At 42.7% G+C, this 18,713-nt stretch overlaps 2 protein-coding genes across 4 annotated transcripts in view; both read right to left on the bottom strand.

Moving 5' to 3' along the window:
* Positions 1–4,832: 4,832 nt before the first annotated feature.
* Positions 4,833–9,626, bottom strand: arl4ab (ADP-ribosylation factor-like 4ab). Of its 3 annotated transcripts, none has more exons than XM_040002693.1 (2): positions 7,991–9,626; positions 4,833–7,008 (listed from the first exon to the last, which is right to left on the bottom strand). In XM_040002693.1, the coding sequence occupies exon 2, from the start codon at positions 6,929–6,931 to the stop codon at positions 6,326–6,328; it is 606 nt and encodes a 201-aa protein (XP_039858627.1). In that variant the 5' UTR covers positions 6,932–7,008; positions 7,991–9,626; the 3' UTR covers positions 4,833–6,325. The 3 variants fall into 3 exon arrangements, with proteins under 3 accessions (XP_039858627.1, XP_039858629.1, XP_039858628.1); XM_040002695.1 differs by lacking the exon at positions 7,991–9,626 and adding an exon at positions 7,652–7,981; XM_040002694.1 differs by lacking the exon at positions 7,991–9,626 and adding an exon at positions 7,112–7,635.
* A 130-nt stretch (positions 9,627–9,756) lies between these two features.
* Positions 9,757–18,713, bottom strand: part of scin (scinderin) — a 32,152-nt gene continuing 23,195 nt past the window's right edge. The window contains exons 13-16 of the mRNA XM_040002643.1: positions 11,629–11,750; positions 10,846–10,923; positions 10,711–10,771; positions 9,757–10,458 (exon numbers count right to left, since the gene is read on the bottom strand). Coding sequence (XP_039858577.1) covers positions 10,295–10,458; positions 10,711–10,771; positions 10,846–10,923; positions 11,629–11,750 — 425 coding nt within the window. The 3' untranslated portion in view covers positions 9,757–10,294. The remainder of the gene's footprint in view (positions 10,459–10,710; positions 10,772–10,845; positions 10,924–11,628; positions 11,751–18,713) is intronic.

Here is an 18,713-nt window from a genome sequence, read left to right as displayed (position 1 = left end):
TAATCAAGCTTTGCCTTTATTTGCTAATATGGGACAATATGGATTTCTAGTCCGTTGCTCACTGCAGAACTCTGGCTTAACTAAAGGCTTTGAGGGCGTTATCAGCTTTAAGGCATGCAGCTGAGTTATATCTGGGAGTAAAACGTCCTCTGATATGTCACTTTTTCCTTCAGAGAACCCACAGCATTATATGCACTATATACTATTACCTAAACAATCGTGATGTCTCGTAATGTAAATAGTGCAGATATTAATTGACACAATAAGCAATCAAACTGCTGGCCTAACAAAAGATGCAGATATTCCTTTATAATAATCAACATAGACTATTCTCCCATTCACCACCCACATGTGTCTGTCTTTCTCCGCTCGGCGACACACCTGCTGGGAATCAAACTCTGGTACTTGGTGATTCTGTTCTCAGACATTCAAGCTACAGACACCAGCAGCCACAGTCAACTGTCTTCCAGGAGCCAGAGCAGGCGACACCGAGGGAAATTTATGACCCTGTGGACAATATCCTGCCTTGTGGGTCAGCAGTCGAGGACAGGGGGAGTCAAACCTCTTATTTAATGGGACATATCTCTGTGTGACTTCAAGTGGGCTAGACTAGTGAAACAGTTACTGGCACTGAATATCCAGTGTAGCACGCCATTCCTGTACAGTGCCAGGAACTTACTCTCTGTGGCAGTAAAGAAGGCAGCATGAAAGCTAAGTCTCACGTGTTAGTGGTGAGCCGTGTAGGTTAGAACGATGGAGCACATTTTCTAAATAGTGTGATGTTGGAATATATGGTTGAAGTAGCTCCAAAAGCAGGAAGGCAACACTGTGAAGTTGAACTGAAAACTACTTTGCCCCCTTTATACTGTCTAGAAAAAACATTTCCTCTGCCTGAGCTGCACTATGAAGCTGTAAGTACGAAGTGTGTCAGCCACAGAGCGAAATGAATCTGCCCCAATTGCTTCACTGTTGCTGAGCTGAACTGGCTGGAGGCAGCTTGGTGGCACATGAAAAATGGGACAAGTCAGTTTTGTGTGTCACAAAAGTGGCTCTTTTTAAAATCTGGTTAAATCACCATAGTAAGTAATGCTGAACATACAACTTGGGATACAGTGAGTTAAATTCAGAGTTCTGGTTCAAAGCTAGCTGGAAGCATCACATTTTCTCACCGATCCTTTGATTTCGTGAGTATCTACTCGGCGATGGGAAGTTGAATCTCTGATTCAGCTGCATCAGTGTGATGTTGATCTTGGTTGCAGATCACCGGACCAGCTCTTTATTCTATATTCGAGTGTGGTGACAGTTTGACCCTCCAGTCTACATCTGTTTTGTGGACTTGGAGAAGGCATTTGACCATGTCTCTAAGACGGTTCTAAGAATAGAAAAAGGTATTTTTTTACTGGTGTAATTGCAGTTTAAAAAATGCAGTCTTCTTTTTTTTGCCTGACTCATTTGGTTCTTTAGCCGTCAGAATTGATGTCTGAAGGCCCACAAACATACCCAATGGATTTACTTTACCAAGTGGATCATCACGGCCTTGCCATATTGGTCCATTTAATCAACTTTTTTTGTTATTATTAATTTAATTTAATTTAATTTTCAGTTGTTACAGATGGGACAGACATGGCTGGGGGATAGGAAAGGGAGAGAGAAAGATGAAGGAAAAGAAAAACAGAAGGAAGAGGGACAGTGAGAAATATACAAATGTCCTGGATCACCTGTTGAGAGAAAGAAAAGAGAAAACAAGCAAAAAAAGAGAGCAACATAATAAACACAGCACCATTGCATTAATCTAGCTAAGTGTAAATAACAGTAAAGACTATATACTGAATGTTGTTGTGCAGCACGCAGGACCGACAGTACACAATGTGCTCTGAGGTAGCAACAGTCTTCTTTATTAAGATTACTTATTGAAAAACACTGAATAAGTATTCTTGGTGTGTGTTCTTTGTTCTACTACATTTCAGCAAATGGTGTTGGGAATGCAGCTGAGTACAGTCAGATATCACGCAGTACCATCTGGAAGCCATTTGATTGGAAACAGCTTTATTATTCAGCATGCCGATGATCCCGAACACACCGGCAGTGGAGTAAAATCATACCTAAAGCCATTATCTACAAATAGAGGAAACAGGAAACATTGTTAAACCTACCAACGTTTCTCGAAGAGTGCACTGACGACTTATCTGGGAGGTCACAAAAGGACCCTGAACATCAGCTAAAGAACTCCCGGCCTCACTTGCCTCAGTTAAGGCCAGAGTTTATGATTTCACAATATGACAGAAACTGGGCAAAAATGGTGTTTATGATAGAGTTCAGAGGCAAAACCCACTGCTGACCGAAGAGAACACAAATACTTAGAGTGTGTAAACCAGGAGAATAGATGAGCTTTTAAAACTCTTGCGATCCATGGTGGGCCGTGTAAACTTAAATCTACATGAAGAGTGACTGCATTAGTGTATCAATACCATACTCTTTGGGTGTATAAGACACATATCATGTCATGTTCTTCTTCTGGCACATGGTGGTGCTAAACATGTTCTAAATACTTCTCCAGCTTCACAGTGTTAAGTCTGTGACAGTTTTTAGAGCAGGGCTCCATGCTGTAAATGAGCCTTTTTACATGTCATGTCCACTTTAAACACAGTCGGTAGGCTGTCATTCAAGCATCTGCAGTTTCCTTCCTCCACAGCAGTATCTGCCCAGCACCCCTGTGTATTTTCCATTACACAAAGTAGAGCGGCGTGCCAGATCAAGACTGCCTTTTCCCTTTGGCTGGAGGGTGACCGCCGGCAGTAAAACACTACTGAAGGTGTCATTTTTTTCTACATAATCATACCAGTCCTGGGCTTCTTGGTCCTGGAGTTTCATTAATGATGGATTAGTGAAGACACACTGTTGGCTGCAGCTTCTCTATCAGCTTCTACGTGTGTGTTTAGACATGAGGTCAAAATGAGGTTGAGAGAGACTCCACCACTTTTCTACTTGTATCTAGTCCAGTCGGCTGCCTGCTAGGGACACTGGAGGATGACTGTTACTCAGGGCATACTGGTCTCCAACCATTACAGTGTTTTGAATCACTTCAGGTCAGCTAATGTGAGTTTGAGCTAACTCAGGGGTCAGATTAGCAGACCACACAGCACAGTAGCAGCACCAGTGGCTAGCAGCATATCTTTCATAGCCGTTCCTCCAGTCTTTTAAACAGCTTGAAAGCTGTGTGGACTTCTAATCTGATTCCCAGTCAGCTCCAACTGTGAACGGTGTAAACTGCAGTTTTCAGAGCTGAGAACAGGATACGGTGATAATGTAAGAGGAACCACTCCCTTCCTTACTTCGGTTTCCTGAGAAGAGTCTGGCTGCCTGCCGACAAGACCCCACCCAACCAACCGTTTAGCACCGAGTGAAGAGATAGCAGGACCATTTCTGCAAACTGCCAACTAACAATTTTGTGTTCATCCAGCACGTAGTTCAGATAAAAACACTTTCAGATTATCAGGACAGATATTTGACTTTTGTGTGCTTCAGAGCAACTTTCTATTTTACTTTTATTTAAAAGCATTTGCCCCCTTCCTGACTTCTTATTTATTTTACATATTTGTCACACTTACATATATATTATACTCATAATATTAGGCAAAGATATCCAAAGTTAATACAATATTCGTTTTTTAATTATTTCATTTATTAAAGAGCTATCTGAACCCTGTGCGCAAAAAGTAATTACCACCCCTTATTAAACCATGAATGAACTGTGATTAACCAGAGTTTTTGAAAAGCTACACTCAGACCTGATGAACCAAGAAATCACAAAGTCTGATAAAATGAAGTAGCTAAAAGATCCCATAAAGCAAAAGACAGCATGTCCTCGAGCTGAAGACACTCAGGAGCAGTTTAGAAACAGAGATGTTTGGGACTTCATTGAACCATGGTGAAAGCCGTTATCCACAAAGGAGTGGGTGACACAGTTAAAAGTCAGATGTCGTGGTGGTGGTGTGACGATCTAGGGCTGCCTTGCTGTTTCAGGACCTGACCAACGTACTGTAATTGATGGAACCATGAATTTAGCTCTACAAGAAAATCCAGCTCAGTTCATGCCCTGAAGCTTAAGTGCACTCGGATCATTCAGCAGGACAGTGACCCAAGACAAACCAACAAGTCCGCCTCGAAATGGTACAAAGAAAACCATCATCAAGGTTTTGGATGTTTTGAAATGACCTTGTCAAAGTTCGACCTTAAAACTGATCCAGATGCTCTGGAGTGACCATGAAAAGCAGTTCGTGCTCAACAATCCTCAAATACGGCTCAACTGAACACTTCTGTAAAGACAAGTGGGCCAAAACTCCTTCACAGTAGTTTCAAAGACTCATTACATTATTTCAAATGCTTGATCGCAGTTCCTGCTCTCAAAGCTGGCACAAGCCGTTATTAGGTTTAGGCTAATATTTTTCCACACAGTGCATGTTGGTAGCTTTTCCCTTAGTAACAAATAAAAGCAAGTAAGCCCACCAGCCTCAATAAATTAAATAATCCCTTAACACTACATTTTGTATTTACTTGGGGCATCTTTGTGTGAAAGATTTGTTTGACAAACATGCCAAAAAAATAAAAATTAGGAAGAGAGAAAACACTTTTTAACGGCCCTGTTTAACCAACAGATTTACAAATGTACTTTTATTAGTATAACTGAACACATGATGTACAATTCCCTTCCTTTGAAGAAGTGGAATCAAAGTCGTGTTTTATAGCAAATAATTGTCCATCACGGTCATCCATGGGCACCCCGGCTTTGGATGCAGTCCTGTAGTTTGGTGCTACACAACCCATTTGCTTACACACAAGGACACACGATAACACGTTTACCTTCAACAGCACATGTGGTGCAGCTGGAACCAATGACACTGAGTTTGCTTCTGTTTTTCCCACAAAGTTACCAAATTGTAAACTTGTAAAGCCTCGTTAGGCTACCTTTGAATAAGCGAACAAGCTCGCATTCATAGCACTGAGACATGTGCAAAAGCCGGTGGGTGCGAATCCTTAACTCAATCAGTAAGAACTGCTCAGCCTTTTATCTCACTGCACCGTGAGCAGCAGTTCGACATACACCCAAACGCTTCGACGCTTCCACTCTGATCATGTTAATCGATGTCCAAAAAAGTACTTGAGCATTACTTTTTAAAAGTGTATTATTAATGCCTTACAACAAAAATTCCAAACATGAAAGGAAGTAAAAAAACAAGAAACAATCACTACTCACTGAACATGAAAATAAATTCTCAGATGACGTTTAACATCACAGGTTTTATCCAATGTTAGCAGCACTGACAGTGGCACAGTAATCACAGGACGGGCTTAGACATTACAACAATGCAAGTAAAGCATGTGGGTCCAGTCTATGTTCTGCAATACAAGGAGACATGACCCTGAAGAACTTAATAAATGAAGAAATGTGGCTGGTGACCTGAAAACTAACATCTTAGCAGCAATGCAGATGACACTTGCATATCAAAAAGTATAATGCTGACTGATTGTCATCTTACTCCAAGTGTGACTCTGACTTCTCACTGTGGTTTTTTATGACAGTAGTTATAGTTGTTAGCTTTAAATATTTGAGCACTAACGTCAATTATTGACTACATTTTGTAATATAAACTAATATCAGAGAGTATATAAAGCCCTTTTTTGGTGCAGTTGATTGAAAAGCAGCCTCATGCTAAGAAAACAACTCACATGAGTCACATTTTGGTTTTTTGACACTACTGTCAAGTGAAGAATGTGATTACTGTTATGTTTAAACAGTAACCAGATGATGAAAATCAATTAGTGTAAGTGTACTCTTGTCATGTCATCGAGACGTGTCAGCAGGAACACAGGCGCACCTCTGAAAAATAGCTTCTATTCAACTGTAGCGATTGTGACACGTGACGCTGTTTCTAGGAGTCAGTAGTGATTCTGTACTTAGTGAGTCGTTATCAACTTTCAGAGCTTTGGTGGAATATACACGATCGAGACTTATTTGATTGTTTTTAAGTTGGTACAGCGCATGTTTCAACAAATAAACACAACAAAAGCTTTTTGTCCTTCTTTGAGAGTTCGGCGTATTGCTGCACTAACTTTAGAATGACTGTTTGCATTCAGAATCCATTGCACTGTCCTCATTGGGAGCACCGGCTAACTTTAAGCCATTTCAGTTGAAGGAACAGACCCAGACAAAAAGGGGCAACTGACAGAATGGGTATCACTGTTCCAGCTAAACCCAGTGTTGTATTCAGCTGTACTTGTGCAGCTTTAGATTCTGCTCATAGTTTGTAGTTCCTCTACTAGCACATCATCTCTTCCTCTTTTGCTGCCGCAGCACCTTTCTCCTCTTCATGATCATGGCATGGAGCTTCTCCAGTCCCTCCTGCAGCCCCTCGCCGATAATGGCACAAGCAGGCTGAAGGTGCCAGGGTGTGGCAGTGTTGAGCTCACCTAGAGACAACATGCTCTCCATCTCAGGCAAACTAAGAGAATTGCGCAGGTCCTGTTTGTTAGCCACCACAAGGACCGGCACACCCTGGTTCTCTGCCAGCCGTGTGATTTTGTGCAACTCTGCCTTGGCTTCCTCGATGCGCTCGGCATCCACCGAGTCCACCACAAACACAATGCCATCAGCACAGCGCGTGTACGAGCGCCACAGAGGCCGCAGCTTCTCCTGGCCGCCTACGTCCCAGAAGTGGAAAGACGCAGTCCGACGGCTGCCTCCAAGAGACACTTTGATCTTCTCTGTGTTGAATCCCTTGGTCGGGACAGTGTTCACAAACTCATTGAAACGCAGGCGATACAGCACAGTGGTCTTGCCTGCACAGTCCAGTCCTAGAATGACAATGTGAAGAGCCTGAAAGCAGGGGAGGCAGGGGAGCAGCGAGCGATGATCCGACAGTCCGTTTCCCATCTTGGCACACAGACCGAAAGAAGTTGCCACTAAATATTCCCGAGGTTGATCTTGTTGTGAAAGAACTGCAGCAAAAGCTAGAACGTAGAGGAGAAATGCGTGAGTCAAGGCATGCAAACACACAGCACTCTGTTACTTTACAAGGGCACAAACACCCAGGAAGTGAATAAACCCACACACCGTTACATTATCCTGACACTGAGGACTGAGCTCGGAATAAAACAGCAGGGCGCACTTCAACGTGTGACTCGTAAACAACGGGGGTAGGAGATCTTTTAAATCCCCCCCAAATCCATCCGTCACCTCCATGGACAGATCAAAACCGGCCTTTGTGTTTTTTAAACTGAGCACACTGACATGTTGCTTTAAAAATGTGTTGCTTGGCAACCGACTTCTTTATGCCGAAAGGTCCGTTTCTAATCTATAAATTAAAATAAATCTTACGTTACTAACAAATCGACATGTGCTGAAGAATTGGGCTCCCGTGAGGTCGCTGATGAACACGTTCCCGACGACAAGAAAACTGCGTTTTTATGACTTTATGCCCGGTTTGCAGCGGCCGCTCCCGCCCTGCTCACTGAAGGTAGACACACGGAGACGGCGAGAAGTGATGCGCCACCAGCGTTTCATTAAAACCTAGTATTAAGAGTTAGCCCGAACTGAAATATGGCAAATAAAGATTGATGAAACATCTCTATCTATATCAAACACTGTGAATACCTTTAGCTTGTTATCCGAGGAGCGGCGTCAGTTTGTGAGGTATCCAAATGGAGTCTGGCGTGCAGTGCTGTGGGTCCTGTGTTACAGACCTGACTCGCTTGCAAAGCCAACAAGTGTTGGAAAAAGCAGTCTTAGCGCTTTGGGCCTTTTATGCACGTTTACACATAAAGCAGCGTTAGGTTAGCGTTACATGACAAAGCAGGCGGACATCAACGCAATTTGCTTCATTGAGGGGAAATTAATTTGAGCTGTCTCTGGGGTTAGATATGATTTCCCGGCTGTTGTCGCTGTTTTCTACAGAAGAACGGATCCGTCACAGTAGCAGCGTAAGAAACGTACCTCGACAAACGATGTTAACCCATCACAGCTGGCAGTGCGTCCACAGGTTCGGTCACCCACCGCTTTCACCTCCTCAGACGCCTACAACTACTACTACCTCTCCATTCCGCAGCGGCGCTAAGACCACTAGAATAAACACCACCATTTCCGTTTTCGCTTTTCAAAATAAAAGCACAGCCGGCATATTTGGTTTGGCTGACTTCCACAGGCTTCGAAGCAAATCACGTAAAAGGGAAGGGCTCATTAAACGTACCGATACAAAGGGTGCTGTTGTTTGGAAGGGTTTGAAATGGGAAATTATATAGCTTTAGGTTTCCCCATAATGCATCATCCTCGTGTAAAATCTTATAATCATACAAGAGCTGAGAGTCCAGCGTCAGTGGCCTATTTATACGATTCCCCTCGTGTTGTACGCCCACCACGGGAACATTCGTCAAAACGGGATTATAGTACTACTTGTAATAGTAATGGATACTAGTGATATTAAATGTTTATACTATTTCAGAGTTACTCGGGATTCATTCCATGCACTTTATAGTCTAATTATCATGAACCTCAATTTTTCCAAAATTATGTAACACTGTTAATTTAAAGTCATTTATTTATATATTTATTTATATATTTATTTATTTAGCGACTCACTTCGCGGTTACACTCAAACCCGGGACTGTGCAATTAAGCCCGTTATCAAAGAGCACGTGTCGGTCGAGAGGTTTCTTTATGTATTTATTTATTTATTTGGAAGAAGGCCAGTTTTTCAGGTTAGTATTCCACACACAGTGGCCTAAATTATGTTGAAGGGTTTAAAAATACATTATAGATGGGATACACATGGACAGGTCGCTAGTCCGCCGCTGGGCTAGACGCAGGGAGGCAGACACATTCACACCTCTGGGCAATTATGAATTAACATAATCCTTCTAACCGCATGTCTTTGGATTGTGGGAGGAAGCGGGAGTATCCGGAGAGAAGTCACCGGGCCCCGGGTGAAAACATGGAAACTCCACACAGAAAGGACCCAGACAGATGGTGGATTCGTGCAGTAGGACCTTCTTGCTGTGAAGCAGCAGTGCTAACCCCCACGCATACAATTTAAAAAACAAAGAAACTACTACATTGTTTATTTTAATTTTTATCATACTGTCTCCAGCTCATAAATGAGCAACTCTGCTCTGTGGATGAGGTTGAGATTGCACGTGCTTTTGGATCAATATGAATGTCGTGGCCAAATATCGTTTATTACATATTTTTAATTATATTATTATAGGCATAGTTGGTGCTTGGAAATGTAAAATTCATCTGGGGGCATACAAACATCTACACCGGGCCTCGTGTTCACCCTCTGGTGGTGGAATTGTATCATTCAGACTATGACTACTTGCATACATGGATGGAGAAACTAGAAGACTAAATACACTGAGTCTGCCACGCTTTTGTTTCAACTGTTGTAAGAAGTGGTAACAATTCACAGGAAATGAATGACTCTCATTCACACAGTAAATATAAAGCTACCCAGTACACATCTTGCAAGCACAGAGCAGCCAATACACATATTCAGAGCAATGCATTTGCATTTTTTAAAACTGCTGTTTTTGTAAGTTTAAGGGATTCAGAAGGACCGATACAAAAACAAATGGCAAAGAAAACTTTCCAGTGTCCTGGCAGATGATGATGCATCAGGAGGTGTAAACCATTATGTATCACTGCCTGCACCGTGGATGTGTTAAAGCAGACCAAAGAAGAACAGAATGCAGGAACTTCCAACATTTGATTATCTACTTTTATTATATAGCTCTGAAGTTTACATGCTTTATTTCAGCTGCACAATATTGTCAAAATCAGGAACATCCTTCCAGAGAATAATGCCCTGGACTGCTGAACTAGAAGATGACACAGTAGCCTTCAGTTAATCCAATATGCTGCAATAAGAGTACTAACAGGGATGAGCAGAGCTAGTATCGCTTCATTTGAAACCCTCAGCTGGCCAAGACTTCATAAACACTCGTAACATTATGCACGCCATAAAAACCTTTAATTACTGATTACTATCAAAGCAAGCTGAGTTGTTTCAGCTGGTATGAGAAAGCAGCTTATCGCGCAGTGAATACAGGACTGTTCCCATTAAAGGATTTTAATACAGACTGCTTTGAATACAACAAGCCTCTAAAGTTTAGAGGCTTGTTGTATTCAAACTTTAGGGAAGAAATCTACCACTGACAGTACACATGTAGATATATATTTAAATTGTGCTGATTATAAAGATGATAATATTTCTGTGTTCTGTTGATTTATCATGTGAATGTTTTAAACATTCAGAGACTTCACGCTCCTGGTGATAGAGTCCCAGTAGGAAGGGTCCCAGGCCAGGAACCAGCCTGTGAAGTTGGGAGGTTCATGGCCTTGTTTCACCACCACCACAGGAGTCAGCTTGTCACGCCCCCCTGGGTCAGTCTCAATGTACTGTTTGGCTGCAGAGGAGACAGTGAGTCACAGACAGGAACCTCAAACAAAAGTTTGTTGTAGGATGAATTTTGTAGATAAAAATCTAAAAAACAATATAATTAAGGGTTCCCATTAGCTGTTAGCTATTGTATTTCAGAACAGGTTCAAATAGTCTCTTTATTATTCAAAGATCTTTGAATTGTTTGGGTTCATCCTATGGATTACTATAGTTTGTCTCATGCTACCTAATAACATTCTGACTAAAGTCAAAAGCTCACCGGATTTGAGAGATTCAGCTCTCTCCACCTCGTTTGCATCCTTTCCAATCCAGACAAACACCTACAACAGAAGAGTGTGTGTGAGGGGTTGTTCACTTTGTCCTAAGATGTCTGTCGTGTTCTACAGTTGAGTACCTGGTCCCAGACATCCAGCAGCATCACGTCATCTTCAGCTAAGTCATCCTGTGTGAAATCTCCTGGAACCTCTTCAATCTGCATACAATAACATTTAAACTCAGCTACATTTCAATGATCAGTGTTTAGCACAATGTGACAAAAGTTGAATGAGGATTAGAAGCTCAGAATGTAGGTTTTAATGACACGGGACTGTGTTATAGCACAACTGTCCCACCTGACCACATGGGGAATGTAACAGGTAACTGAAGTGCTGTGAATAACTGTAACCTGTGTTATAAAGGCTGCATTTATTATTTAGAGGAGTGTTTAATGATATCCAGGTCTTACAGTTTGTTTAAATGCACTACACCAAATGTGCTGATTGTCTGACTGGAAAATATAACAGCACATAATTACTGGTGAAGCAGCTATACATGATGTGGGTCTTATGCTGTCAAGGGCCTATTTAACACAAGTGACTGACATCCAGAAGTCCTACCAGTGGCTGGGCAAAGCTGGACTGAAAGACAGCACAGAGGCGCTAATCATGACCCATAAATAGTTCAAATGTGAGCCTTTGTTAAAAAAATTTGTTAAGCACATAATTTGGGGGCGACCGTGGTTCGGTTATATAAATGCAATCCATTATTATTATTATTATTATTATTATTATTATTATTATTATTATTATTATTATTATTATAAACGAATACAATAAAAACAGAATAAATAATATGCTGGAAAGAAAAGTAACAAATAGATTCCTTCATGAGGGGAAAATGACACATGTTAAAAACTTACTGTGAACCTGCCAGTCTTGTTGGAACATCCAAAGAGTCGAGGAGGATGAGTCATAGACGGACTCTCCAGCCTCTCTGATGTCTGGTACTCCTTCTTCCCTCCTAATTCAGCCCAGAAATTAGCTGCAAGACAAAATACAAAGTGACATCTCAGAAGCTCATATAATCACATTCAAACATTCATATAGAGCAGACCTTCCCAAAGTGTGGGGTCTGCCCTCTGGGGGGGGCGCAGAGCCATTGCAGGGGGGGACGCGGTATGAAAAGGGGAGGAAAAAACAAAAAAACAAAACGCTTGGACACTGCTAGCACGGGGCGCCCACAGAAACGCAAAGCAGGAGATGAAGCATCGCCGAATATGTTTCCAAACTAACTTCATTCTAAGCCAAAGACTAGAAAATATGGTGAAGCAAATCTTCCCTCTGGCTTCACCTGCACAAGTGCCGAGGTAGGTCTCCCTGCAGGATTAGTTTCCCTTAGTCAGGAGCAGCGCTGGGCTGCTGGCTGTTCAAATCACGGACAAACAGGATCCCACATTCTTGATTTTTAGTTCACAAACACTTGTTGTAATGACTAACTACTCCTGACATGTTGGAGATGTGAGCTCTTTATACAGTAAAGTTACAGCTGGATACGAATAACATCAGGCTGATCCTGACACGATTTGTCTAAATCACAGACAAACAGGATCCCACAGCTGTTTATGTTTTTGAACCCATTTTGAACAGAGAGGCGTTTTTTGAAAAATGTGTTGACAGCAATGTTGAAAATTATTCCACAGGAAAAAAACAACTACATGTAAAATAATCACACCGTGACGCCTCTGCCTTTGTAAATGGAGGGACAGTAACTGCGTGTAAAACCTGCAGACGGTCAGGTTAACAGTATTTTGTCTCTATCTGCCATTCTGCAATTCATCTCATGTAAACAATAACGTGGCGCACAGCGTGACGTGAAAAATCCACATACCTTTGACGTTGTGTGATGAACTCTGTATTCCTCGTCCACATGTAAACGCAAAAAAGGAGTTTTAAAAAAATCTCAGTTTTCGGTGATTCGAAACGTCGTTTACGTGGACGAAACATCTGCGTGTTCAAAAATACCCGTGTAGGTGCGGACGTAGCGTAAAAGAGTTAGTAGTTTATTTTATTACAACCTGTAATTTATTGCAGTTTACTTGTATTTGCTTAATAGTTTACTAAATGTTTGAGGTGTGAAATAAACCACAATGGAGCAAAATATGGGCGTGTGTGGTTGTGCGTGTGCGTGCGCGGGCGCGCGGAAGGGGGAGGGGGGGTGCGAACATTTTTCTTGTAAAACAAAGGGGGGCCCAGCAAAAAAAGTTTGGGAACCACTGATATAGGGGATGCTTGGCTGGCTGTAGCTCAGGAGGGAGGTCCAAAAGTTACCACACTAATCACAACTTTTCCAAAATTAAAAATGTATAATGTACTTTTTTCTATGTGAGTGCCTTCTATATAACATTCACACACACATTCATACTTCGCTGTATGCATCAGAGAGCAACTTGGGGTTAGTATCTTTTTTTAAGGGTGTTAAGCCGAGTCTCCCATTCAGTGATCCTGGCCTCCAGAGCTGCAAACAGGCTACAGTTATTACAAGTATCGTTATTACTAAATGAGCCCAAAGAGTAACTGTAGATAACTGTCATTAGGCACTTACAGAAACATCGGCAACAACGAAACCCTACGCAAGTCACAAAAACAGGTAAATCTCGCTGCTTTCGGAGGCACGAAGATTAAGTCCACAGGCACAGTTACTCTCAAATGCAAGCTAGCTGGACAGTTATATGGCCTGCAATTCCAAGTTGTAAAACACGATGTGCAATTCATCATTGGATTAAAGGACAGCGTGCGAATGAAACTGGTTAGTTTCAGCAAGGAAGTCTACCATGTTGACACAGATCAGGATGAGACACCAGCACAGAAAGTTTTTTACGAATACGCAGACCTGTTCAAAGATGAAGTCGGTGGCTTACCTGTAACCTACTCAATGAAACTCACTCCAAACGTGTCACCTGTCGTCAACCCTCTAAAGACGCGTTCCTGTTCCCATGCAGTAAAGGTTAAAGAGGAACTCCAAAGAATGCAGGCCGTGGGAGTAATTGAACCAGTGGAGGAACCCACAGAATGGGTATCCAACATGGTCGCAACACACAAAAAGAATACAGATGATGTTCATATGTGCATTGATCCGAACTGTGGAAGAAGTAGCTGCTGAGATGTCTGGAGCAACCATCTTCTCAGTTCTGGATGCAAAGAGCTCCTTCTGGCAAATCAAACTAGATCCTGCCTCATCTCTTCTCACTACATTTGCAACACCTTTCGGCAGATTCAAATTCTTGAGAATGCCCTTTGGTATCAACACCGCCTCTCACATGAGTCCTCAGGCAGCCTCTGAATGCTGGACACTGGGAGACCTGTGTCTCTGAGTGGGAGACCAGAGATCATATTAACATGTGTGTCTCTGTATTAACAAACATGCCACGTTGGCCCAGTTTATTTTTCTTATCATTGTTGTGAGGAGACCATAAATAGCATTTGGATTTTCTGTTGTACAGTTATGGAGTTCTTGTTATGGATAAAAAGTGAAAGAGGACTCAGTGAAAGAGCTGTCCGGTGTGCTAAAAGACTCCTTGAAACATCAAAAAGAGATGGAACTGATTTCTATTTGAACCTGTTACATCTACGCAACACGCCACGAGACAACATTCTTGGCTCACCAGCACAGAGGCTGCTATCAAGCGAACACGGTCAACCCTTCCTGTGTGCAAAAAAACTGCTAACGGCAACAGCAAAAGTGACAACCACCATCAAAACTCAACTCGCAAAAAAGCGTAGAATTCAAAATCAGCACTACGACAGGTCCAGCAGGCTGCTCAGTCCATTAACACCAAAGCAGGTGGTGAGATTACAAACACAGAGAGGACATGACAAGATTGGAGTTGTAAGTAAGGTATGTGCTGAACCTCGCTCTTATGTCATTGAGTCGGATGGAAAGGAAGACAGGCGCAACAGACAACATCTTCTGCCTGTGAGTCCTCGCCTGATGTTGACTCTGGGGAGGACGAGCTGGTGAAACGAGGGCTACTGGTAGATATCCTTGTCTCCAGAGTCTAAGGAAAACACGTCTTTTGACTTCATATGGGTTGTACCAATTTGTCACAGTTCCATCTGACTTGCTATAGGAACCCCCGGCACACTTCAGCGTCTCATGGACCAGGTGCTGCAGGCCCATGCTGTATGTAGCGTCAGCAGTGACTCTTTGGCGGTGCATTTGGCCACAGTGCTGGAGTCAATGAAACAGGTGGGGCTCGCAGCCAGTCTTAAGAAATGTGCGGCTGGATGGAGGGAGTTACAGTGTTTGGGGAGGCATCCCAAGACCAAAAAACAGTTAGTAAGGTAGTAAGGTTCCTGGGACTTGCTGGTTATTACTGCTGGTTCATGCCAGTCTTTGCAGAGCTGACCGACTCTTGACCAGCTTCACCTGAAAGTGTGCCCCAGATCTGGTCCCCTGCAAGACACCTCTAACTTTACCCTCACCTTCATCCTAAAGCTTCGCGCTGAGGGCCGTTTTCTCCCAGCAGGTAAGACGGCTCCCCAGCCTAAGTGGGAGAGGGAGTGTATGTGGCAGTGGGGTGTGGTTTGTGGCTCAGCTGCAGGGGAGGAGTAGTACAGTGAGTTCACAGGCAGGTGTGAGCAAGGAACACGTTCATCTATTTAGTACGCTTGGACCAGAGCTGGAGGACTGAGCTAGTTGACTAAAGGAGTGTCTGTGGTGTTTTGAGTACAAATCCCAGAATCAGAGAAACCCATTGTTACTGCCCATAATGTGTCCGGGTGGCTGTTTTTTGTTCCGCCTGTCTGCGTCTTTAAGAGTCTCTGCAGGTCCCTGATTGGAGAAGCTGACGGCTGCTGATTGGTCCCCTGATCATGGTAAACGGACTGATTCTTATATAGTGCTTTTCTGTTCTCCCGGAGTTCTCAAAGCACTCTATACAACATGCCACATTCACACCCACTCGTACAAGCACTTCTAAACACAAGTGCAAACTAATCTACACTCACACGCATTCACACTGAACGCATCGGAGGGCAACTTGGGGTTAGCATCTTGCCTAAGGATATTTGACACGTAGACTGGGGAAGCCAAGGATCGAACCACCGACCTTCCAATCAGTAGCTGATCTGCTCTACCACTTGAGCCACAGCCAGTCGTCCCGGGGCAGCAACTGACAGCAGCGTCAGAGCCATCCTTGGCCTCCAGACCCTGTGTTACTCGTGTGTGTGTTCCTGAGGATTGCTGAGCTTCTGTATATAGTGTGTAGTTTAGAGTCACGTGTAAATAGTCACTGAAGCTGAAGGGTGAGCTGCCTTCTTATTTTCTGTCTTATTTTCTCCTGTTTATTCAGGTCGGGGTAGCATTTGTCTTTGGTTTGCTCTTTTTATCACGTAGGGTTTAGGTAGCACCTCCTTGACTGGTTTTGTTTGTTATTTTGGCCTTTGTTCACCCCGGAGTCACGCTGCACAGTAAACCAGTTTCACATCTAAATCGGCTGTGGTATGGTTTTGGGGACCAGGGCGGGGTCACTCTTCTTTTAACATATGCTACGTTCCTGTACCCCTAGACAGGGACGTAACGCCCATAAAACCATTTTGTTCAACATGTGTTGTGTGATGTGGTTCTGTGTAGGATTTTGTATTGAATGAGTTTAAAATGTTTTTGGGTTTTTTGTCATTGAGAATTTGTCCAAAAATCAGGTTTCAAAGATAGTGGAAGGTCTTTGTCCCATTCGGGGATGAGTACAGATATTGAGTTTGTGACTGAAAGTAATGAATATAATTTTGAGAGAATAGTACATTTTTCTTGTCTTGTCCAAAGCTTTGAAACAAATTAGTATCTGACATGAGTTTATTATCTTAAAAGAGGTGTGTGATTCCTCCTTGCGCCCATGCTGTAAAGTAAAGAATTGCTCTGTTGACCTGAAAGTCCGAGTTGTGCCACTGTGCCTGCTGGATTCTAGTTGGGGGTTTGTGATTTCAAGGGTTGTTCATCAGGCTGGCGAGGTGGAGAAGATGAATGGGTTTTTTAAGCAGCAGTGGCATTTAATTAAAGCTGTAATCAAGGGACGTTCTGAAAGTTTATCGTTACCGTCTGCTTGTTGTAATTCTATCCAAGAGTTTTGTGCTACCTTTGGGTAAATCCAACTGATAACATGCTGTATCTACATATGCTTTTTAATAATATTTTTGATTCCAATGAGCTCTATTCAGTCATGGTTGATTTCATTGGGAAACAGTTCATTCATGATGCTCTTTTTCATTCATGGTCCTTGCTTTTAACCAGTTCTTTTTGCTGGAAATGTTCAAATGTAGCGATGACGGGACGTGAGACCGTGAGACAGTGTAAGCAGTAGAATGACATGTTGTTAACAGTTTTCAGGATAATCTGGTGCATTTTGGGGATTCCTGAGAAAATCAAGGTGTCTCAGTCTCAGTGCTCTTGTTTGTATGCGGAGGACAGTTTTATTCTCAGTTTACAGATTTGCCCTCTGAGCTATTATTGCTGACACAGATAATCTGAGCTTCCAGTTGCCCTTTGGGAGTTTTTAAAAACACGCAAATAGAAGATTTACTAGTTTAACTTTGGGAAACGCTGGATGACATCCAGCGTTTCCCTATCTTGTGGAGCCACGGCACATATTTCACGTTAGAAAAATCACACACAAAAAGCATATTGATCCTTTCCCCCTGCGCACCAGGTATAGTGGAATTAACTCAGTTTGTCCCCAGTATAACTTTTTTCTTCTGACCCCTACTCATGCTGGGCCTTCATCTGGGTCAGAGTTTTCTCCAGGACCAGGTCAGACTGACTACTTTTTCTTTTCAAATATTTATCCATTGCTGTTAAACACTGTTCTCTCACTCACAGCATGATTATTATGAAATTCCTTCTTCTTCTTCTGTTTTACTGGCAGTTGGCAACCCATTTAATTAGAGCAGGTAGATGCACTGCCCTCTAGTGGAAGAGAATGTAATTGTTCTGCCCATTACTCATGCTGATTGCTTGGAGTACTAATCAGGTGGAGCTAGATAATCTTACACAGCACACCCGTGTGCTGCATCACAGTGCTCTGATCTAACAGCCCCGTGCTGCAATTTGGAATCTCTGGCACTGAGAATCTCACATTCTCACAGTGTATTGTGTGATCGCAGCCTAAGACCAATCAAATAGCCGTTTTCAAGTTATAAGGCTTTGTTGTCAATTTTCAATCAATAAATCATGAAGTTAACCTTGAAGAGCTTGGTGGATGTAAGCCAGATTTAATGAATTGTTAACATTACCCCAATCTTCTACCGCTCTAAACATTTTGAGCGATCGTGTTTGTAGACAGACTGCCATGCACGCACGAACACACACAAACACTTCCAAATACAGTGGGGGTGGTACCCACAGCTGATGACCTGATCAAACTTACCAACAGCTGACAAACAAACTACGACTACTGTGAGATGGTAAACCAAACCAATAAGTTGGACACTAACTGGAAGGTTGGTTGTAAAAACATGACCTCCTGGGCAGAAGTGAAAAGTCCAAGTCCTCATGTTGCAAACTGAGACATGAGCGCTGGTAAAAATCTTCACTTTCTATCATATTTGTATTTGGTTTCTTTTGAATGGAGATTTTCCTTTTTGCAACAAGTGTTCAAAATAAAACTTTATGTCTGTCATGGTCCCTGTGTGTGCCCGGCCAGCCCTGCAAGACTACATGTGTTTTTGTTTTAGTTTAAATCTCTGTTCCCCTCCCTCCTGCTCGCATCACTCGGGCTCCTGCCTTTGACATACTCACCTGCTGCTAATCACTCACCTGTTGCTCATCACTGCTTCTGGACACTACTAAAGGCAGCAGCTCAGAGCCTCTCGTGGCTGGAATATTGAACACGTTAGTGAGAATCGCGGCTTATAGATTCGACCCGCTGCTGCTAGCCTGACAACGTCTATACTGTGTGAAAACATGCAGACCTATGCGAGCTTGTGTCTGCGTGTGCGTATCATATGGATACAC

The sequence above is a fragment of the Simochromis diagramma genome, unplaced genomic scaffold (assembly GCF_900408965.1).
Source record: "Simochromis diagramma unplaced genomic scaffold, fSimDia1.1 OVJJ01000449.1, whole genome shotgun sequence".
NCBI lineage: Eukaryota > Metazoa > Chordata > Actinopteri > Cichliformes > Cichlidae > Simochromis > Simochromis diagramma.
This window is presented reverse-complemented; position numbering and strand designations above follow the sequence as displayed.